The sequence below is a fragment of the Sturnira hondurensis genome, unplaced genomic scaffold (assembly GCF_014824575.4).
Source record: "Sturnira hondurensis isolate 20B ecotype Veracruz unplaced genomic scaffold, ASM1482457v3 Scaffold0006571, whole genome shotgun sequence".
NCBI lineage: Eukaryota > Metazoa > Chordata > Mammalia > Chiroptera > Phyllostomidae > Sturnira > Sturnira hondurensis.
This window is the reverse complement of record NW_028079202.1, coordinates 2,236,168-2,259,592: the sequence shown is the minus strand read 5'-3', so window position 1 is coordinate 2,259,592 and position 23,425 is coordinate 2,236,168. Positions and strand designations below refer to the sequence as shown.

At 40.6% G+C, this 23,425-nt stretch overlaps 1 protein-coding gene across 9 annotated transcripts in view; it reads left to right on the top strand.

The window, feature by feature from the left end:
- Nucleotides 1–23,425, top strand: part of WWP1 (WW domain containing E3 ubiquitin protein ligase 1) — a 142,349-nt gene that overhangs the window by 80,134 nt on the left and 38,790 nt on the right. For 8 of the 9 annotated variants that reach the window (XM_037050197.1, XM_037050194.1, XM_037050193.1 and 5 more), the window contains 7 exons: nucleotides 1,001–1,185; nucleotides 6,421–6,772; nucleotides 16,340–16,435; nucleotides 19,212–19,386; nucleotides 21,736–21,790; nucleotides 21,875–21,959; nucleotides 22,088–22,216. In XM_037050197.1, coding sequence (XP_036906092.1) covers nucleotides 1,001–1,185; nucleotides 6,421–6,772; nucleotides 16,340–16,435; nucleotides 19,212–19,386; nucleotides 21,736–21,790; nucleotides 21,875–21,959; nucleotides 22,088–22,216 — 1,077 coding nt within the window. The remainder of the gene's footprint in view (nucleotides 1–1,000; nucleotides 1,186–6,420; nucleotides 6,773–16,339; nucleotides 16,436–19,211; nucleotides 19,387–21,735; nucleotides 21,791–21,874; nucleotides 21,960–22,087; nucleotides 22,217–23,425) is intronic. The other variant, XM_037050198.1, reaches the window with a different exon arrangement.

Genomic DNA, 23,425 nt, shown 5'->3' with positions numbered 1-23,425 from the left:
CCTAGATCCCTCTCTAGCTGGCAAGGGGCTACACTGCCTTCTTCATCATAGGTTTTTAGGCTTAAGTGGATTAGAGCCAGGAAGTACTTCTCCCAGATGGAAATGGGGACTTGGGCTATGTCAGAATAGCCAGGGGGTGAGGGTCCATCACTCCCTCTTTGTTGCTGCCCCGCCAGGGTCCTTCCTTGATGGCCTCCCAAGTGCTCATGTCTGGCTTAGGCTGCCCCTCCTCTGAAGGGTTGTACTCCATCTCTGACTAACTAACCGTGCGTTGGGAGCAGGGGATGAAGCAGAAGCAGCGCTGCTGCCAGAGACAAGCTTTGTCTCCTTAGTGACTCACATTCCAGAGGTCACTCACTCAGCCTTATCCATGGGGGGCAGTTACAACTCCTGAAACCAGGCAGAGCAGTTCCCAGCAGCACCCCACTCTCTGTCAATTGCCAATAAGATTGAAAATGTTTGATTTCTGTGGTTGTAGTTTTGTTTATTTACAATGAATTAATACACTATAAATTCTAACTCTGTGGTGCAGTGTTTAGCTTTTTCTGATCATATACTCATAATTTTAGTGCTTAGTAAATAATTTACAATCAACATTTGAAGACTTTTTAGTGTTCAATAACATTAAAATGTATTTTTATGTTTTGTAAGCATTTTGAAGAAACTTTCAGAGCCTTTAAAATAAAGATTAATATTCTTAGACTTAAATAATTAAAATGTATAAATTGAATATTATTTTGAGGGATTGAATTCATTTTGATTTAGTATAGTTTTATTTTTCAGTATGGATTTATCTGCCAGTTTGGAATATACTTAGAACTGAAAATAATTTAGATTTTCATGTTAAAAAACATGCCATAAATTTGTTCATTACTCTCTGTATCTGTCAGTTTGCTTGAATGGTAAGAACTCAGTAACTGTTCTTATGAAAATTCTGATATAGTTATTTAATTGTACTGAACTCATTCAAGTGAAGCATCTTTTTTTTTTTTTTTTGAAGGTTGACTCCTGAAGGTCCAAATGGAATAGATAACCATGTACCTTCCAGAACTGTGGTGCAGAATTCATGCTGCTCACCTGTAGTTAATGGAGACAGTGCACCTTCATCTCCATCTCAGGGTGCTGCCAGACCCCGAAACACACCAGCTCCCAAACCATTCACATCTGAGCCAGCCAGTGACACTGGTAAGTATGGCTGTTTGGACACATTGTGTACATGAAGACTCAGGGACACTTATGTGTCTGTGCCTACTCTCTACTTAGTATACAGTCTTTCTTAATCCTCAGATCTGCAATAGGAATTTTAAAATGACAATGCCTGAATTTTTGGGTAATAATTTTGAATTCTCTAGATTATTTAGGTGAGTATGCCAAAAATATATTAGTTTAGAGATCACAACACATTTCACATAGCAATAGTAATATTGATGGCTAGATTTTTAGGCTTTATGCCACAAAAAATCACTAATTCATAACAGGGAATATATTTCTACAAGAACTTAAGAGAATTCATTGATTTGTCAGTAATGAATAGCTCCTTTAACCTATCTGTTAGTATTCAAATATTTCTTGGCGTGTAACTTAGTAGAAAAATGTACTGTGAGCTGATACAGCTCCCAGAAAGTTTTACATTTTTTAATATAATTGTTTTATTGAGAAAATAGATCACAGTTCAATGTGGTAAGTTTTAGGTGTAACTAACTGGACTTTTGTTTTTTAGCCTTTTGTTTTGAAATACTTCCAAGAGTAAATACAGTAGTGAGATTCCTAGAACTCTGTCTTATGTTATCTATTGTAGATTAAATATTATAGTTTTTAAAAATAACCAAGGGAAGTACCTAAAGAAAGGACCAAAATCTTATTTTTTAAAATTATTAACATAATAGAAAAATGGTTTATGTGAATATCAGAGTTCTTTACAATAAAACGTGAATCTATTGCTTTTTGGCCAGAGGGGTTTTTGAGTTATCGAATATCCATCTCAAGAAACATAATGGGGAAAAAACCTAGTTATGTACTCATAAGAAATTATATTTTCAATAGTGTAACTCCCTTGCAAACTCTTCAAAGAGGTTGTAAAAAAAGAAAAAGAAAACCTTATGTGACCAAACAAATGAGTGATTTGTCCTGTGGGATTATTGTTGGATTCAGAATAGTAGATCCACTTCCATTCTTTCTGGGTGTAATTAGATGACAGGACCAATTATTAACTAAATCCACTCCTGACTGATAAAAACTATAATAATGTTGAATGCTCATTTTGGAAAAGCTTGTACCAACACCCTCTTTCATTCTTGTCAGAACTTTCATCTAAAGTATATTGAATTTGGAGATGCAGCACTTTTTGCTAAAATAGTTGGCTATTTGAATTGATAGCTGCAGGGACCCATTACCATCAGTTTGTTACATGTTTTGGCATTTGTGTGTACACAGGTGTTAATGCAAAGGGGACAGTCTCTTATTTACAGCCTACAATTTGTCAAGTACTTTAAGAGACTCTTTACATTGGGAATAAATTCACTTTATTTGTCCTTGCTTGAAATCTCAAGGTGAAAATAAAACACACGTGAGGAACTAGAAATGAAGGCTTATCATAAATAATTCCCATGACATTCACAGTAACTACAAGGAACCTAAGACAATCAGAAGGATAATAGTGGCTAACATTTTTGCTGTATCTGTTGTAGGCACTGTGCACCCATTTCCTAATTTAACCATCACAATAAGTCTGCAGTAGATACTAGTCCTGGAGAGGACCTGAGGCCCCAGAGCTCATGGCTGGGACGGGCAGGCACTGAATTGCCACCCAGCTCTGGCCCTCTGCTGTGCCCTCTGCTTTCCCTGCACCTGGGTATGTGGGATTTTTGTAGTGTCTCAGAGTTTTGCTGTGTGTCTTTCATGCCCCTCAAATTATATTCCTCCAGCCAACTTAGTGATTCTTTTCACCTCCTCTGATTATTGTTGGTGACATCTGACAAACAACTGCTGTCATTCCATTGGCCAGTCTACAAAGGCTCTGGAACCTGCTCACTTGGTAGCAACCACTTGACCATTGTCTTTTGTACTATCTGTTATCCCTTCGTGGGAAGATGAATGAATAAATTCAGGTATATTTTCAAGGAATGGTAATCTCTTTTAAGCTATTACTGTAAAAATTGTATTTCTTTTTTTAAGGACTTTAAGGAGTTTAATTCCTTTAAGAACTTTAAAAATTAGTTTTCATTGTTGGAGTGAGGGTAGGAACGTGCATGTTTTGTGTCTCACATTTGACAGGTTTTTAATCCCTTACCTGTAACAACCAAATTTCTAAAATCTTTAAAAACAAATTTTTGCGGGGGGCGAGAGGCTGGGGAACCCATTTGGTGGCAGAATGACTAGAACTGATTTGAGGATGTTTTGAATTTATCATGCTTAGGATGAGTTTTCTTACCTTTTGCTGCAGAAACATTACTATGCTTAATAACTGTGGGCCCACCTTGGCTGGTGTAGCTCAATAGATTGAGCGCGGGCCTGCGAACCACACGATCGTGGTTCGATTCCCAGTCAGGGCACATGCCTGGGTTGCAGGCCAGTCCCCAGCAGGAGACTCATGAGAGGCAACCATACATTGATATTTCTCTCCTTCCCTTCCCCTCTAAAGATAAATAAATAAAATATTTTTAAAAAATAACTGTGGGCCCCACACCTGCTTGGGTGTTACATGATGTACAGAATGTATGTCATATCTCCTTCCTAAGTTCCAGAGAGTTATGAGATGTGAAACAGCCAAGGTACTGTGGGCCTGTGCTGAATAGGAGTTTGAGGCAAAGAATTTCACCAGAGACAGAATGTTCATGATGGCTTCCCGCCTCTCCATCCCATTGTTTTGAGTCTTGCCTAAGGGGATCCATTCAATAAGTTTAGTTGCTGTGAACATTGGTCATTATTTTAAGCTAAATAATAGGCAGTCATGATGTGGTAAAGATTAGACTCTGCTTCTCACAGGACAAGGTTAAATCCCAGCTCTGCCACTTAACAATCAATGTGTGACATGGTTGGACGGATTTAACTCCTCAAAATTTAGCTCCTCCATTTACAAAAATGGAGGATAATACTCAACTAGCTACATTATAGGATTGTTTTAAACACAATAACCTAAAACATCTACCATAGTCCTTGGACAGTGGTAAGAATTTAAGAGAAATATTATTTTCTTTTCTACTTCTTCCCTCTTTTCCAAACCTGTAGTGGAATTAACTTTTTCTATAATATATAATTATTGTTTCATTGAGAAAATAGATCACAGTTCAATGTGGTAAGTTTTAGGTATAACTAACTGGACTTTTGTTTTTTAGCCTTTTGTTTCGAAATATAGATTCATAGAAAGTTGCAAAGAATGTATAGGAAGGTCTCCCGTTCCCTTCAGCAGGCTCCCCCAATGTTGACATCTTACATGACTGTAGTGCAGTGTTGGTGTCGGGAAATTGGAAGGAGCACGGGCCATAGGATGGTAAAATAAGATGTTCCTAATAAAATGCATTTCACTGGGTTAACTGATTATCCCAGAGTTCTGATAAACATGTCAATAAATTTTGTTTGTTTCTAGTTTTATTGAATTATAGTCAGAATGTGGCCTCCTGATTGTATAATTGGGGATTTTGTTTTGTCTTTTGCATATGTCAATTTTTCTAAAAATTCTTCGGGTGTTTGGATGGAAAAAAATGTATATATCTATATACACACACATACAGACACATATAGTAGAAACTCAACTGTAATTTAGGTCAGGGTATTGATTGTGTTATTGAAACCTCTGAAGTCCTCTAAGAACTTTGGGACAGCTCGTACAAGGCCCGGTGCTCAAGGAGCAGGGAGACCACTGTGAGAGGTCAACTGTAGCTATGGACCAGACCAGGTCGAGTCCTTATTATGGCCATGGTCAAGAGTGTAGTGAGTCTTACCTGATTGTAGTGAGAATGCTCCAGCATGTTTACTAGGGGAGTGAAAGATTTGTTATGTGGCTGCTATTTGGAGACTGGATGGTTGTTGGACAAGGGAGGGAGTGGGCAAACCAATCAGGAGGCTGTTGCTATAATACAAAGATGGCAAACACAAGGACAAAGGGCCAAAGCCAAATCTGGCCCTCCACCTTGTTTTATCCAGCCCAGTCCCATGTTTTTACCTGGCGGCAGCACCAAACTCCTTGTTTCTAGTTAAGGAGTAGTTACATTTATACAGTCCTAAAATTACATTTGGCCTTCAAAGGCAACCGTGAGGCTGATGTGGTCCCCAGTGAAAAATGAGTTTGACACCCTGCAATAATAGAAGCAAGAAATGGTGGGCCAGGCATAAGGTGACATGCAGAGCACAATTGATTGTGCTAATTGATATCAATATTTAATCCTCTTCCTGTTTGTAACTGTATATTATGTCTGTGCTTCACTATGCACACAGGTTTATGACTGTTTCTTGTTCTGGATTATCTTTTCTTAAGCATTCCTGTTTTCCCATTTAGTGTTATTTTGCTTTGAAAAGACTACTCCGTCTTTTCTTTTGTGGAAAATAAATGCATACCATTGGAGAGTACATGCTAGATGTGACCATTCTTGTGAGTGCATATTGGGTGGGACACCCAGGATTTAGTCTCTGTGCACTTTATCAGCATCTTCTCTGACAATGCTGGGAGCAGAGTAATTGTGATAGTTTATTTCTCATAGTTCATTCTTGATGTTTTTCCCAAAGTAGTTCTCTCTCCACCTTGGTGCAGAACCAGGTCAGTCTGCCCTTGTTGTGCACTTAAGTTTGACTTTTCAGTAGCACACTCTTTTCTTCCTTCTACCATGGAAGTCTCTCTCTGTACAGGTTTACCTAATGACCTCATTACTCTTAATTATGGATCCCTCCCCACTTCAGTGTGAACTTTGATGTGCAATCTTCTAATTAGTTTTGTTGAATAGTCTTCTCCTTTCCAGTTTTAATTTGACTCACTTTTATGGTGACTATAGTTGAAATCACATTTAAAATGGATGCCAGTGCTGGGCTAGTTCTCCAGAACATGTGGAGTGAGGTCCTGGAGCACTTCTGCAGCCCCTGTGGTATGCTAGCTTAGTTAATGCCGCTGAGTATCCTTACCATTGACACATACTAGCTACTATTTTCATACAAAAAGGGAGATTGAAAGGGGTCATTTAAAAAAGTTTTTATAACCCATGACTTCAAAATTTATAATTTTGAGGAAAAACATTTGTTATTCTAATGTTGATTTCTCCTTCCTTAAGGTTTTTTTTATGTAAATGTATATTTTTTCTTAAGTTTTTATTATTCACATGTTCATCTCTAAAATGTGAGCAACAACAAATAGAATCTGTCTTACTTGATTCTCATCAATACCTGAGGTATTACAACATGTGCAGTAATTGGCTGCTTTGTCATTCCTTTCAGATTGCCTTGTTCATTTGCCCTTTGTAGTTAATGGAGAATCGACCTCACTTGCACCAACTGATGCCCCTCCTGCCATTCTGACTGCCATGGTCCCTGAGGATGGCACCTCGTCATCAAGTTGCATTGGAACCTCTAGTGAGGGGGCTCCTGTTCCAGAAGTGCCAGTGTCCTTGGAACACAATGGATGCATCCTCTCTGATGGCATGATATTCGGGTCTGGGGCTGGTAGTGACCTAGACCCTGCTGCCTCAGCTTCTGGAAATAGCTCTGCCTTCGAAGCAGTCAAGTTAAGGCAGCCGGGTGGTTGTGTGGAGCCTGGGACAAATGCCAGCACAGAAACCCTGCCCTCAGGGTATGTTACCTCTCAATTGTGTGATCATGTTTGACTGTTGAATGTGTGTATAAAACTTTTTCAGTAATGGGACTTGAAATCTGATTCATACTATTTATTTGCTACAAAGCAAGTACCTTTCAGGGGTGTCCAACCTTTTGGTGCCTCTAGGCTACACTGGAAGAAGAGTTGTCTTGGGCCACACATTAAGTACATTGCATCATGTAATCCCCCCCAAATTCATAATACTTTAAGTAAATTTATAATGTTGTGTTGGGCCACATTCATACCATCCTGGGCCACATGTGGCCCACACAGGCTATGGATTGGACACCCCTGTTTTAAAACTAAGATCACTCATCTTGTAGAAATACATGCAATATGAGGGAGAAAGAAAAAAATGATTTTAATTTGCAGGACCCTCCTTTTTTAAAATATATTTTATTGATTATGCTATTACGGTTATCCCATTTTCCCCCTTTCACTCCCCTTTACCCTGCACACCCCCTCCCACCCATATTCCCCCCTTTAATTCATGTCCACGTGTCACACTTATAAGTTCTTTAGCTTCTACATTTCCCATACTGTTCTTACCCTCCCCCTGTCTATTTTCTACCTACCTTCTATGCTACTTACTCTCTGTACCTTTTACCCCTCTCTTCCCCCTCCCACTCCCCTGTTGATAACCTACCTGCCATGTGATCTCCATTTCTGTGAATCTGTTCCTGTTCTAGTTGTTTGTTGGTTTATTTTTGTTTTTGTTTTAGGTGTGGTTAATAATTGTGAGTTTGCTATCATTTTACTGTATGTGCTTTTTACCTTCTTTTTCTTAGATAAGTCCCTTTATCATTTCATATAATAAGGACTTGGTGATGATGAACTCCTTTAACTTTATTATAACTTTTTTATTATAGTTAACTTTATTTAACTATAACTCCTTTAACCTTATCTGAGAAGCACTTTATCTGCCCTTCCATTCTAAATGAAAGCTTAGCTGGATAGAGCAATCTTGGATGTAGGTCCTCGCCTTTCAAGACTTGAAATACTTCTCTCCAGCCCCTTCTTGCCTTTAAGGTCTCTTTTGAGAAATCAGCTAACAGTCTGATGGGAACTCCTTTGTAGGTAACTGTCTGTTTATCTCTTGCTGCTTCTAGGATTCTCTCCTTCATTTTAATCTTGGCTAATGTAATTATGATGTACCTTGGGGTGTTCCTCCTTGACTCCAACTTGTCTGGGGCTCTCTTGAGCTTCCTAGACTTCCTGGAAGTCTATTTCCTTTGCCAGATTGGGGAAGTTCTCCTTTATTATTTATTCAGATAACTTTTTCACTTGTTGCTCGCCCTCATCTCCTTCTGGTACTCCTATAATTCAGATGTTGGAACATTTAAAGATGTCCTGGAGATTCCTAAGCCTCTCCTCATTTTTTTGAATTCTTGTTTCTTCATTCTTTTCTGTTTGGTCATTTCTTTCTTCCTTCTGGTCCACTCACTTGATTTTAGTCCCAGTTTCCTTCCCATCATTAATTGTTCCCTGTACATTTTCCTTTACTTCACTTTAGCATAGCCTTCATTTTTTTCATCTAATTTACAGACAAATTTAATCAATTCTATGACCATCTTGATTAGCAGTGTTTTGAAATGTACATCTGATAGGTTGGCTCTCTTCATTGCTTAGTAGTATTTTTTCTGGAGCTTTGATCTATTCTTTCGTTTGGGCCATATTTTTTGTCTGGGCTTGCCTGTTACATAGTGAGGGGTAGGGCCTTACGTGTTCACCTGGGTGGGGCAGCCCAGTTGCTGGGTTGTGATGCTGTATGTGGGGAAGGGGTCAGAGAGGGGACAATGATGCTTGCTCTACTCTCTGCCAGATTTCAGTCACTTCCCCTGCTTCCCCCAAGTAAATTGGGCCCTTCTCGTTCTGATTCCTGTGAGGGTGGGTTTGTGTATGTTCTAGGACCCTGTGGGTCTCTCCAACAAACTCTCCTGTGAGGCTAGGAGTTACTTCCAGCACCTCAACCCCCACAGGTGTTTTCAGTTGGTGTTTTGAAGTTTTTATTTCTCCACGCTGGGACCCTGGGTTGTACAGGACCCTCTTGACTCAATCCTGGTGTATTCTTTCCTTTACTAAGAGTGACCATGGCACCATTCATCGTAACCTGAGCTCTAGACTCCTTTGTGGTCTGCACCCCGGTCTCAACAAAAAGCAGGCATTTCCTCTGTTAATTCTGAATGCTGGGGAGTCATCATCCAACCCCGATGATGGGCTGTTTCATTGCTGCTCAGTGATTCTTAACTTCTGCATTTCCCACAGTCCTTATTCAGCATTGCGGGGTTTGCTTTGATGAGAACTTTATATGTGTGTTCCATTTGGTCATCTCTTCCATGGTCACTTACAGGTTGTTTACTCTCTGCTTGGCTCTGAAGGTACTATTATTGGGTTGGCCAAAAAATCCATTTAGTTTTTTCCATGACATAATGACAAGTTGTTTTCATTTTCACCAACAACTTTATTGATTTGGATATTTTGAGTTTGTCGGCTATTTCCTGCATGGTTTAATGTTGATTGTTTTCAGTTACTTTCTCAATTTAGTCACTATCAACTTCAACTAGTCTACTTTGTCATGGAGCATTGTTCAGCAAGAAATCTCCAGTATGAAAATCAGTAATGAAACCTTGCAAACCACTGTTGACATGCTGAATCAGTCACCGTGCCTTCTCCATACACTGCACAAATATTTTTTTGAGTTTCAGTTGCATTTTTACCTTTCTTGAAATAAAGCATATATGCGAAGAATGTTGCTTATTTTCTTTATTCTTCAACAAAAATTCACTCATTTTGATAAGTTTTTTAAAAATGCATGCTGATACAACAGCTGTCAGAATACAGTCTAACAAAATTGTTTTGATTGAGGATAAAGACAACTAATCACTATTGGAGCCACCTTATGGAAAAACCAAAAATAACTTTCTGGCCAACCCAATATAAATGATTCCTTGTCTCTGCCTTTGAGAGGTTTATTTAGTGGCTTACACTTGTAAACATGCATCCAGGATACAGTTGGAAATGCTAGATTGGCGTCTGGATACAGGTGGAACACTGGCATGTCCACTTTGTGCCCAGTAGCCACACTTCCAGGGTCTGGCTCACAGCCCACATGCTATCACTACAATCCATGGTGTGCCCACTGCTCACACTGAGAACTGGAGCTGGTTTGCTCAGGCTCTCACCAGGTATGTCCATTGCCTTCTTGGTTCCAGCTGCCATCCTCTGTACTTGTGCCCTTATGGGGGCTTGCACTGTCCCTCACATTAGCTGTTCAGGTGCTATGTCCAGACATACCTTTCTCTGCACTTGTTTTTAACCACTTACAGAAGGTGAAGTCCCCACTTCTGCTTCCTGCAAGCATTTCAGAACCTACACTGTCCTCCCTGCCCCTCAAAAAATCTTTCATTGTCCCTTCGTTTCCTGCCTTTGGCAGCTTATTCACTAATCCTAATTCGTTGTATGTCTGCAACTGTGACACACACACGAGGAGCTGTTCCTACTGTCAGGAACCTCATGGTCTAGAGGGTAAAGATAGGCAACCAGGGACTGCTTATAGGCAGTCACTATAGGCAAATAGTGACAGCTATGCCAGAGTTCAGTCTATGATATGGTGGGGGTGTCTTGCCACCTGACATCAAAGAAGTCTTTCTGGGAGAAGTTACCCTGAAGTGGCTTTTGTGAGAATAGTTGAGGCAGGTATTGGTGGGCTCACTCAGGGGAGCTGAATACGTGTTCGGGTCACTGGCATCATAGAAATGGGTAAGCCACACTCAGGAAAGAGTGTCTGTTCCTGCTGGAGTTGAGCATTGGGGAGGCAAGGTGTGAATATGTGAAGAGTGTGGATCCCTGCAGAGGGGCTGACAGTTTGTACTGAAAACCAGGAGTGAGTACTAAGGAGTTTTAAGTGAAGGGGTGTGTGTCATACTCGAATGTGATGAAGGTTATGCTGGCAGTCCTGTAGACTTGAGTAGGGAACAGGAGAGCAGCCAGGCTGTTCTATGAAAGAAGCAGGCATTCCAATCAAAGCAGTGGGGACAGAAACTGAGTTCTGTGGGGGCCACATCAGTGCTTCAGGCTCTGTGCATGGTCTGGACAGTAGGAGGATGTCACAGATTATGACCAGAATTTGAACACCTAATGAGGTGACTCAGTATACATGAGAATAGGAAATATTGACATGGGCGATTATATAGTAAGAGTGAGCACTGTTTCCGGAAGGTGAGTTTTTCTAGTGTGTTTTTATAAAACTAAATAAGTAGCACTTACTATCCACAAGATGTTAGAGTAAAATGTAGTTATTACTCTGTGAGCTCTGGGCCACTGATCCGTGAGAGAAATTAAAGTGGCCCAAACTAAGGTGGTTGCTGGCCTTTCAGAGTGATGTGAAGATGGGCCTGGGGGTTAGTTGTGAGGAAAAGGAGGAACAGGAGAATGGAGCCCACGTGAGTTCTGGCTCTGGTGGGACTTGGCTGGTGTAACCCAGTTAGTGTTCAAATCTATATCTTTTCCTCTTTTCCTCAAAAATCTTTGAGTGCCTGTGCCTCTGTGTTTCCTCTCTGGTTACTTACTCACTTGTTTAACTACCTGCCAGTAGCATTACAGTGTCCTCAGAAAGACTGTTGGGTCTTGGAAATGACGCCTGTGTGCTATGCTGAGCGTGATCTCTCCTAAGACCCTGTGTTGGCTGTGACTTGTGTGAAATGTTCCTTCTATATACACAGCTCAAGGTCAGGCTGTCTCATTCCACCGGACTTTCTTGCCCTCACCCAATCCCCTGCCCACATCAGGCCCCTCGGCCCCAACTCTTACACTGCTCTATTTTTCTCAACCTTTTCTTATGAAAATTTACAAACATGCAGAAAACTTAAAAAATTTCACAGGGAACACGTATATACCTATCACCAGATTCTACAATTGACATTTTACTGTCTGCTTTATCTCATATCTCTTCATCTCTCTGCCCATCTAATTTTTAAATGCATTTCAGCAAGTTGCAGATACCAGTACATTTTGCTTCTCACTTCAGCTTGCATATCACTAACTGGAGTTCAGTATTTTTAAAAAGTTTTAGGTAAAGTTTACATAGGAGGAAATGCACAAGTCTTAAGTGTACCAGTTTGATGAGCTTTGACAAATGCGTACACCAGTTAACTCAAATCCTTGTAGACATGCCATCACCCCTAAAAGTTCTCTCAAACCTCTTTCTCAGAAAATTCTTGTAACTACTTTTCGAGAGGCAGTCACTATTCTGTCTTTTTCCACTACAGATTATACGTTAGTTTTCCCTCTTCTACAACTTAATATTATTGGATTCATTATGAATTCTTTGAGTGGGGTTCATTTCATTGGCCTGATAGATGGAACTGGTATTGTTTTTCTTGTAGCAGTAAGATTGCCTGGTGATGTATTCTATTTTTGTGTTATCATCAGTTTTCTCTCCACTACATTGATAAAGGGTGTTTTTCCCCACTTTTGTATTACTCGTGCCTAAAACTGTGCCTGCACATTTGTTCAATAAATGAATTAGAGCTTAAGTGAGTGATTTGGAGTGAGTCAGCAGTTGGGCAAAGGACCTGGCTTGTAAATACATCTGAGGAAATGCTTGACAAGGTCAAAATATACTGAAAAATTCAAGGAAGATAAGAAATGAAAAGCACCATTGAATTTAACAACAAAGAGGTTATTTGCTGCTGACCTTTGAAAAGTGGTTTTGGGAAATGATGCGAGCTGTATTCAAGTTGCTGCAAGGTGGAGCTTGGGAGATGAGGTATGACAGCAACTCTTACCCTCTCCCTGTGAACACACATGGAAGTGGGTAAGAAAAGACAGAATTGGGGGCAGTTGCTTGTTTTATGAGTTGAGATAGGTGAAAGGGTGTCAGCTGCTGAGGGGACCGTGGGACAGCAGGTGAGCAGAGCAGGAGAGAGGTGATGGACTAAGCTTGTGAGAAGGCAAGTTCACCCTCTACCCTGTTATTTGAAACCTATAGTTACAGAATCACTAACTAAATTCTATTGTTTTTATTGTAATATGTTTCACAAAACTCTTCCAAATTTACTTTTTTGTTGTTTTAACAAGGTCTGTGGTAAATAGTAGGTTTTAAATTTTTTTTAATGCTTAGTGAGGCAGAGAGACTATATCTAAACACTAGAAAGGAGAATGTTGTGGGGTGAAGGTGATAGTGCCAGTTACAAATTAGCACTTCTCTCCAGGAAAATAAAGAGTTCTATTGAGAAGTCTCATTAATCAGTTCAATAATCTGCACCTATTTAAGGGGTATTCATGAATTTCCACTACTAGATAATGTGGTCTCTGGCCAGTTCCAGCCTGTCACTTTTATAGGACCCATAGGCACAGCCAGAGTGCCTCCTTTGCTGCTATAACACCTCTGCCTACCCTGAACTCCCCAGCACCTTCCCCCTTTGTTGCTGTTGAGGCTGCTCTGGTCACCACCTACACACTGAGGATTCACTTTTGGAGGTAGGGCCTTATCTGGAAGTGACAGTTCAGCTAGTCATGCACTTGACCAGCTGTCAGGAGAGGTTAGACAGTTTCACTGGAAAGACACGCCATTGACCAGGCTCCTCCTTCTTGGCCAGGACTTCTGTGTCCCCAGAATGTTGTCAGCATGCCCACAACCTGGGATGCCCCACCCAGAAAACAGGGTGGGGACACAGCAGAAGTTTTCTCTCTTATTAGGTTTGTGTCTACACAGTGAACTCAATTTTGCCTCTTGTCCCCCAATGCATAAAATATTTACTATCTGGCACCTTACAGAAAATGTTTGTCTCCCCTTGATCTAAAGAATAGAATGTAGAGAAAATATAAAGAAGAAATCCTAAAGTAGTTCTGAATATAATGTTCTGTGTAGCAAGAAATTTAGTTTAAGAAAGATAAATTCTGTTTAGAACAAAAATACTGATTTCTGGAAGTAATCTTATTTTGAAAAAATTAAGAACCAGTGGCTAGCATAATTTAGTGCTTACTGAATATCGTTAAATGTTAAGTTGGAAATATTTGCAATTGATTTAAGATAAAACTGAAAATGGCTTTATAGCCTTTGACATGAAAGAAGCACTTGGTTCTTTCCTACCCAAATCCCAGAGTATTGACAGCCAGAATTCTACCTTTCCACCCAGAAGACTGGAAGTATCTTCCATTGAAGATTCTCACCCCCCCCCCCCAAAAAAAAGAGACAAAAACACTGCCATCTGTTTGTTCTCCAGTGAAATTGCCTCACATAGCCCTTCCATTAGGCATCCCACAACCCACAAGCCCCACCCTGGCACACAAAGTCCCCAGGCAGTTTTTGGTCCCCTACTTATTAGACATCCAAGGGAAACCTCTTATGGAAAGAAAGAAAGAAATCAAAACAAGCAACCTAGAAAATGCTACCAGAAGAAACAGACTATTTCAATATTCTCAGAGGGATAAGAGTAGATATAACAGAAATTAAGCAACAGTATGTTATAAAAATGGAATACTGGTAGAACCAAAAGCTCTTAGAAATCTAATTCAGTGGAAGGCTTGGCTGATGAAGGTAAAGAAATTTCTCAGAAAGTAAAATAAAAAGATAAATTTATAAAATAGAAGGTCCGATAAGAGAAGTTTCAGAAAAAGAGAAAATGAGAGGAAATCCTTAACAAAATAACAACAAAACTCTCACAATATGAAGGGCTTGATTTTTTTTTTTTGAAAGGGCTCACCAAAACTGAGGTCAAGGGGAAATAAATCTGTGTTAAGACACTCTGTTGGAAGCCCTGGCTGGTGTAGCTCAGTGGATTGAGCGCAGGCCTGTGAATGAGACGATCGCGGTTCGATTCTCAGTCAGGGCACATGTCTTGGTTGCAGGCCAGTTCCCGGCAGGGGACACACCAGAGGCAACCGTACATTGATATTTCTCTCCCTCTCTCCTTCCCTTCCCCTCTAAAGATAAATAAATAAAATCTTAAAAAAAAAAGACACTCTGTTGGGAAAATTTTAGTACTTTGGGGCTGAAGAAAAAAAAATCCTAAGCATTTTCATAGGTTAAGAAATGGAGGCAAGCAGGTCTTATACTCCCCAAAATGGCATCAGACTTCTCAGAATCCACACAAAGAGCTGTAGGAGACTGTGGCCAATGCCTCCATCCTAGAGGGACATTTTCTATGACCTTGAGTTCTTTGTTCAGCTGCACTGTTGAGTGTGAGTGCAGACACCTAGGCTTATACAAGTATCCTGCCCAGGTGTCCTTCTTAGGAAGCCACTAGGACTTGTGTTCTCCAACCAGGCATAGAAAGTGAAAGTCACGGACCTGGGAAATGGTGTCTGACAGGGGCTGGAAGGGGTTCTGGTGCTTTCCCTGGGCAACAGACAAGATAAAGTACCTGCAGTTAGAATGATGGTAGCTATGGAGAAGTAAGAAGGTGGAAGGGCAGGGACAGAAGAACAGCACTAATGTCCTGCTCCTGGTTCAGTTCTCAGGAGGGTTTCCATAGCCACATGAAGAAGGGCCTAGCATGTGTGTTTTGGGGATAGTTGGAAGGAGAGTGAGTGTGCATGTGCATGTGTGTGCTTGTGTGCATGTGCCTGTGTGCATGTGCAGGAGGCAGCTTCATCTGTATACCATGTTGAGGGAATACCTCTAGCAAGTGTGGTCTTTGCATAGGAAAAAAGGCCTCTCCAATCAACAAGAAATCAGATTTAATTGGGTCCCCGTGTTTAAGAAGAAGAAAAATATTGTCTATTCTGTTTTCAAGTTGAAACCAAGAATGTTAAACTCAGAAATACCAGGTTTTTATTTTGTATATTTGAAATATTTCTTCTATATCATGGTATGGGAAGACTGGAGAGGAAGAAGCAGGGATCACAGAGGAGAAAATGAAAGTGAGTCTTCAGAGTAGAACAGAGAAGATACAGCAGGATGTCTGTAGATTTGTAAGCTTACCCTGAACCAGAGAGAGACAGATGTATGCGGAGAGGAGACACTGGGTGCACACAGAGGGAGAATTGTCAGGACACAGAAACACCATACACTTCTTCAAGGTGGTTTCTGCTAAAATCTTTTAGATGTGTGGTTTTGAAATTGCAGGCAAGAATGGATATTACTTCACTGACATTTTGTGCTTTGCACTTGATACTAGGCTGAAAGTTTGTCTACCCTTGCTTAAATTTCTTTTTTCTGATGAGTTGGAAATTTGTAAATTAGTCTCTTTTAAAAACTTGGCATATTACTCTAGCTTTCTCTGGTAACTATACTTACTGAATTTCCAATTGTGTTAATAAAAAAGAAAATGTGTAAGAACTTAAGAAGCACTAATAATTGAGGAAAAACAACTTTATAATATATATGTAGGCTTTTAAAGTCTGTAGATGTATTTGTATATTACTGTACATTAATGTACAGATACATTAATTAAATATAATTACAATAAAATTAAAGTTACAGATTCATTAATCTGTACATTAAATGTATCTGTAACTTTACTGATTATAAGAAGGAGTCATTCTTCATATTGTCATATTTGTTGTCTTTTACTTATATTTTCACATTTTTTTTAAAAGGTGGGAGCAGAGGAAAGATCCTCATGGGAGAACGTATTACGTGGATCATAATACTCGAACGACCACATGGGAGAGGCCACAGCCTTTACCTCCAGGGTAAGGTGGCAGTATTACCACCTTTAGTTGTTTTATCAAACATGGTTTTCAAGTTTACGTCATATGACATAATGTGATTCTTTCATTCTGCATATTGTTTCCTTACATTGTCTTAAAGGGCTTCCTAAGAGATTGTCAAACATTGGAATGAGTTACTGAGGGTTGTTGCAGAATTTTAGTCTGGTGCCAGTCCCTGTTTAATATTTTAAGGAATGAAAGACAATTTATGTGCATGGTTCTCATAGACAGTGATCCAAACCCTGTTGTTCTATGGGATTTACTGGCAAATATTTGAATGGTTTACAGTGAAATCCACAGGTTATCACAAGTTAACTGCATTACATTCCAGCTGATGTTATAGAGTGTTTACATGAATGCAGTTATTGTGACCTGCTAGTAATACAGTTAATGCTGTTGGGCTGTCACTGAAAGCCACTCACAAACTGATGTCCCTTGTCCTTAGTTTCATGTATTCACCTGATGAGCACACCCCACTGATAGCCAGCTTGGTTACTATTCATAGTGTCCCCACACTCTTGACTGTTCTTGGCATTTCTCCTTATCGTCTTTGACACTCAGGAGCTCTGTCCACTAATACAAACGTATTCCAGTTCTAGAAAACTCAAGGCAAGCAGTGTTATTTTGTGAAGTTGGTGGCTGAGAGAATTCTGAGATTGCCATGTAAATTAATAACCACAACGGATTCCAGGTGAACTGGACCCTGGAGCATGGGTGTGTTTGGGTGTGCAGAGACTGAGAAGGACATTCTGTTCTGAGGGACCAAGAGGGTGTTCATGTGGTTCCATATGGTTCTCTGGAAGGTAGTACTGGGATGTTGGGGGGGTCGGGGCACTGAGGCTGGAATTGGGATGTTTTCTGAGCTGTCCTGAGAGCTATGGCAGGTGGGATGGTATGACTGCACCCGCAGCTCACATCAGCTACAGGATGGTAGGCAAAGACTTGAGTTAACATCCTGATGTAGGGAGTGGCTGTGGGGTTGATTGCCAGGTAATCAGTAAGCACTCAGTAAATGCTTATCAAAAAAGTGGGGAGAAACTGTAGTTGGATCAATTCTGGGATGGTTCAATCTCTGGCCCCTTTTCAAAACCATCTTTATGTTACCAAACAAAAAAAAGGAGGGTTCATCTGCCTCCTGCCACAACAGCCAAATTCATGAAGCAGTAGCTGGTGAAAAAGGAAAGAGGTTTTATTCAGATGCTACATAATCTGGGAGAATGGCGGACTCCCCGTCTCAAAGTCCATCTCCTCTGCAAGACCAACAATCCTCAGCAAGACCAAAACAAGAGACAGTGTCCAGGGTTCCTGCTCCACCTTAAAGTACATCCTTTGGAGTCTGCAGGCGGCTGCTAAGTGGTCATCCAGGTAGCATAGCTTGTTCCCAAAGCTGCCCATTTCAGGCTCTGTCCTGGAGCCTGCTTGTGGAGCCAGTGCTGCCATGGGGCCTGCAGCTGTTAGCTTCTCAAGGTTGTGTACTCCCAGGGTGGAGAACATGCCAACGCATGCTTCACCAGGTGGGCGAGAGAGCAAGTCTCCCTCCCAGAGGCTGTGGGCCTTGTGGCTGCTCAGGCTGCTACGGCCACATGGCCCATACAGAGAACAGGCGAGTTAACTCTCTAAGTGCAGGTCACAAGCCAGTGAGCCATGAACAAGAGAGAGAGAGCATTCTTTGTTCCCCTGTATTTATATTGACTTGGATGTGGGATGGACCAGGTGCTTTCTCAAAATGACACATTTCCCAAACTTTTGCATGCTTTTCGTAGGACCACTCCCCAACCAATCCCTTCTTTCCCTGGGCTAGACTGACAGGCCCCTTAGGTCCAGCACCTCTCCTGCTGCCATTTTGACTTCTTTGGCAGATATGCCTGTCTTCCCCTGGTCCCACCGCCAATCTGGTACTGGAGGGGCAGGGCATAGGGCTGTTCATGTCCTCAGTGTAAGAACCTCCACTTGCCACTGTCTTGGCAAGGGGTCTACTCCCTGGGCCAACCATCCACCAGTAATACTTGGAAATCATGTAGTAGTAGAATGCAAAGTATTAACATAAATAGAAAGTTACATGTTCATAGCTTTTCTTTTTCTTTTTCATCATAGGTTGTTTTAGCTTTATTGAGATATAATTGACAAATTGTATTTGAAGTATGCAACATGATGATTTAATAATGTATGTATACAGTGTAAAAATTCCCACAGCCCAGTTAATTTACACACACTTTATCTCATGTATTTCCCTTTGTTCCCCCCTCCCGCCCCCACACACAAATTGTTTAATCATTTGCCTGTTGAAAGTTTGGGTTGACTAAATCTTCTAAATCTTCTTTAGTCAGTTGACTGACTAAAATAAAGTAAGTTGCTATTACATTCATGAGTAGGATTTTGTGTAAACATAAATTTTTGTCTCTCTGGAGTAGATGCATAAGAGCATAATTGCTAGATCACATAGTGATTGTATGTTTCTTTTTTATGAGAAATGGCAAATTGTATTTCAAAATGTCAACAATTTTATATTCCAGCCAGCAGTGTATAAAAGATTAATTTTCTCTGTATCCTTGCCAGCATTTTGTGTTAACTTGATTTTTATTTTAGTTGTTCTAATATATGTTCATAGCCTTTCTGAAGAATATCCTAATTTACATTTTTATAAGTTATTTTATAATGGTTTGGACTTGGTTTTTAAATTATTTACTTGTAGTATTAACTACTTCTCAGTGTCTTCTATTGAGAGATTGTTCATTTTTATTGTCACTTACCGTGTTAGCTGGGAGAGAAGAGTGGACGACCGTGGCAGGGTATACTATGTGGACCACAACACCAGAACAACCACGTGGCAGCGGCCAACCCTGGAATCAGTACGGGACTTTGAACAGTGGCAGTCACAGCGCAGCCAGCTCCAGGGTGCCCTGCAGCAATTCAATCAGCGCTACCTCTACTCAGTGAGTGCATATAGCCCCTGGGTCTGCCTCATTCACTGCATTACTTCTACTGTACTCCATTCTACCACAGTGCATTCTATTGCATTCCATTCCATTGAGTGTCATTTGGCTGCATTGTATTCCAGTGCATTGCATTCCGCTTTACTCCATTCTGCCACACTTCATTCTACTGCATTTTCCTGTGTTACATTCTACTGACCTACATTCTCCTGTGTTCATTTCGCTGCACTGTGTTCTGCATTCTATTTACTGCACTGCATTCTATTGTATTCCATTCTACATTCTATTCTGCTGTATTTTATTCTACTGCACTGCAGTCTACTGTGTTATATATTTTTCTGCACTGCATTATAGGGCCCTTCATAGTCAACCTTTGATAAATACTTAGCATTGTTTGTGATATAGATAACCACTTCAAACTTTAAAAAAAATTTTTCTAGCATACTAAGAGAACTTACTCGTTGTCCTTATTAAATGGTAGCTTCATAATTGCAGTTTTTTATGAAGTACTATGCCTTTATAGATTCCCAGTCTTCTACCTTCAATTGTGATAGTTTTATTGGCTTTAAATAAAAGCAGTTAGCTCCTGATTGTACTTAATGCTAGCCTCATCATACACAAACTACTTTGGGTCTCTTCCCAGGTTCTGAAACAGCACTTTGCTCTCTTTTGGCCTGTCAAAGATGTTCCTGAGATTGGGGATATTTTTGTCCAAAAAATGTAATGTACCTGAAAATTTGACCACTTGGTGATGTATTTATTGCCAGAAGTAAACATCCACAAGAAGAGTTGGGGGAAAAACCCTAAAAAAACATTGTAAATGTATTTGATCATAGGAAGAAAAAAATATAAATTTTAAGTACTGGGCATCTGTAGATAGTGTTTTGAAGCAACTTAAACCCCAAATATAGGGTGGTAGATGGGCAGAAGGTAGCAAATACATGAAGAGAAAAATCAGCCTTTCTGAGTCCTGCCTGGTTCATAGGTGAGACGATGAGGTCTTTTGTGCATGTGACCCCTTTCCTGCTATTTGCAATCAGGGAGGTGTGGGCCACCCAGCTGCCACCCATGGAATTTATACAGAAGCTGTGGTGATATACATCATCTGGCTGAATGTAGTAAACCAGGGATTATGTAGTGTGAGTACTTGTTTGGTGGGTCTTAGGTGTACACAGGAACACCTTGGGGAAACAGGGCATACTCCGGTAACAGGTGTGTATCAGAACTGTGTTCTCCTGCACATGACAAAACATCCTTGAATGGATTGAGAGTTGGTTGTCGAAGAGCAATGCCAAGTCTGGGGAGGAATCAGAGCCAGTCCTCACTGGCTCAGTAATGCCATCAGGGGCCTGGGGCTTTTCTGCCCTGAAGTAGCATGGCTCCTTTGCCCTCATGCTTCGTGCTTCTTACCTTCGTCCTGTGCAGTTGCTCTCCTGGGGCCTCACTTACCCAGTAGAGGCAGAAGGATGGAGAGGGTGTTGAAAGGAGATGGCTTTTTCTAGCGAGCCCTTGCCATTTTATTCAGAAATGGAAGCCCTCAACTGGAACCTCTGCCCAGACCTCCTTGTCTAGAATGGTCATCTCACCAGCCAGACCTGTGCACAGGAGAATAGAGATGGACTATTCCTAGCCAGCACATTACTGGCCTCACAGAACAGTGGCTTCTTGTGAAGGAAAGAGGAGAGAGGAAGGACACTGAGTACAGGTAGCAACAGCTCTTCCAAAGTGATAAAATGTTCATCAAGATGCATATATGTCATCATTGAAAAATGGCTTTTCAGGTCATGATTTTACATTCATCATTCTTTTCAAATTAATGGTAGAATGTTTATATGTGTTTCAGAATATATTTCTGGGTTGTAATAATGTGTAAGTATAAGTGTATTATGTATGACTATATACAAGAATATTAAGATAACATTCATTTGTATAATGATGATACTGGAGTTTAATGTTGGCTGTATTAATAGGCATTTATTTTAAAAAAAGAACTGTGATAATTGTGTTTTTAAACAAATAGTATTGCCTCATTTAAATACCACTCTTCTCATGTGCCCTTCTCTCTTCCCACCCGGTGTCTCTCCATTATTGGGGAAAGCCTAAAATGAAAACAGTGATAGTAGTCAGGGTGTTATTTCTAAGTCATTGTAGAAACATAATAATTGATTGACTCCCCTTAACTTATGGTACTTTTAGGACTTAGTATCTTGAAATTATATATTCACATTCCTTTATTATATTATTTAGAACATTATTATAAAATGTGGTTCTGATAAGTGCTTGGTTTGTCTCTGCTTTTATATTAAGATCTTGTTATTTTATTTCTCTTCCAACCCTTTCTCCAATCAGGCTTCAATGTTAGCTGCAGAAAATGACCCCTACGGGCCTTTACCACCAGGCTGGGGTAAGCCAATATGTTGTTGGTAAAAATACCTGAAAAGTATACATAGAAATGGCTATTAAATGCTATGTTCATTCTGTTTTTTAGAAAAAAGAGTAGATTCAACAGACAGAGTTTACTTCGTGAATCATAACACAAAAACCACCCAGTGGGAAGATCCAAGAACTCAAGGGTATGTATATATTACAGCTTTACTTACACCGTTCTACATGTATCTACACATAGCTAGAATCAGGTAAACCTTGACTCAGATGTTTTTAGTACCTGGAAAGTGTTCACCTTTGATTGTCTCCCTTTCAGCTTGCAGAATGAAGAGCCCCTGCCAGAAGGCTGGGAGATTAGGTATACTCGGGAAGGTGTGCGGTACTTTGTCGATCATAACACCAGAACAACAACATTCAAAGATCCTCGAAATGGGAAGTCATCTGTGTGAGTGACAGCCTGAGGTTCTTAATGTTGCTTCATTAGGATGTGGGTTAGCTGCTAAGTGAGCCTCAAATTTTGCTTTGAATCAAGAAAACCTACTTAATAATAGCCTAGAATGGGTTTGGGGCATGTAATTTCTTAACAATAACAGTAGCAAATACGTAGTGGCTAAAGTGTGCCAAGGATTGTTCTGAGCACTTGACAGACATTAGCTTGTTTCACCTTCCAGCAACCCCTTGAGGAAGACACTATTATTTTCCATTTACCAATTGTAGAAGCTGAGGCTTAGGGAGTGTGCCTGACTTGGGCAGAATCACATACAGGTCATGGGGCTGGTTTCAGACCCAGGCAGTCTGTCTGCTGTTTGTGCCCCTGACCACCACATCTCAGTGCCGTGATCTCAGAGGCTCAGATACTCAAGAAGATTGAGTTTTCCAGATGAGGGTATCTTTGAGGCATTTGACAAATGTCTCCTTCATCCTCACTCCTAGGTGTGAGGTCTTTGCATCACTGAGAATAGAAGCCATCATGAAAGGCCTTTTTGTAAATTCCTGCTGTCACATTTGCCTACCTGCCAGCATCTGTCTTCCCTCCTGATCTTGTCGGTGACGTGTCATTGTTCCTATCACAGTTCAGGCCCTCTGCTGGTTTCTGGGTCTTGTCCTCTCCTTTCCATGTAATTGTTTCAGCAGTGATCATCTTCCTGTACTACATCATCAGTTTTTCTTTCTCCACTAAGTTCCTTTTGTCTCTTAGATTAAAAATTAAAACAAAACCCATAGCTCTTCACCTTATAAATCCATTCAGTAAAAAAATTCTCTCTATCATTGATCTTTCTGGGAAAAAAACCTGAAGGAGTTGTGTCTATATTGCTATTTCCGATTTCAGTCTAGACCAACTCTGGGACACCCCCCTGCCCCTAAATTTGTTAAGGGCACTAGCACTGTTCATGTTGTCAGTCTGGTGCCGCCGGCTTGCAGCCTGTCTTATGGACTTCTCAGAGCATTTGACACACTGTCTCCGGGCAAAAGCAGGTGGGGTCTGAATGTCAATGCTTCCTCTGTGCCTTCCTGGTCTTATCTGTTCCTCTGTTTTCTGTGCGCCTTTCTCTTCAGCCTCTCAACATCGAAGGAAGGTCCCAGAGCTCCCTCCTCAGCTACCTACACTCATTCTCCACTGTCATGGTTTTCAAAAGCATTGGTGTGCTGATAA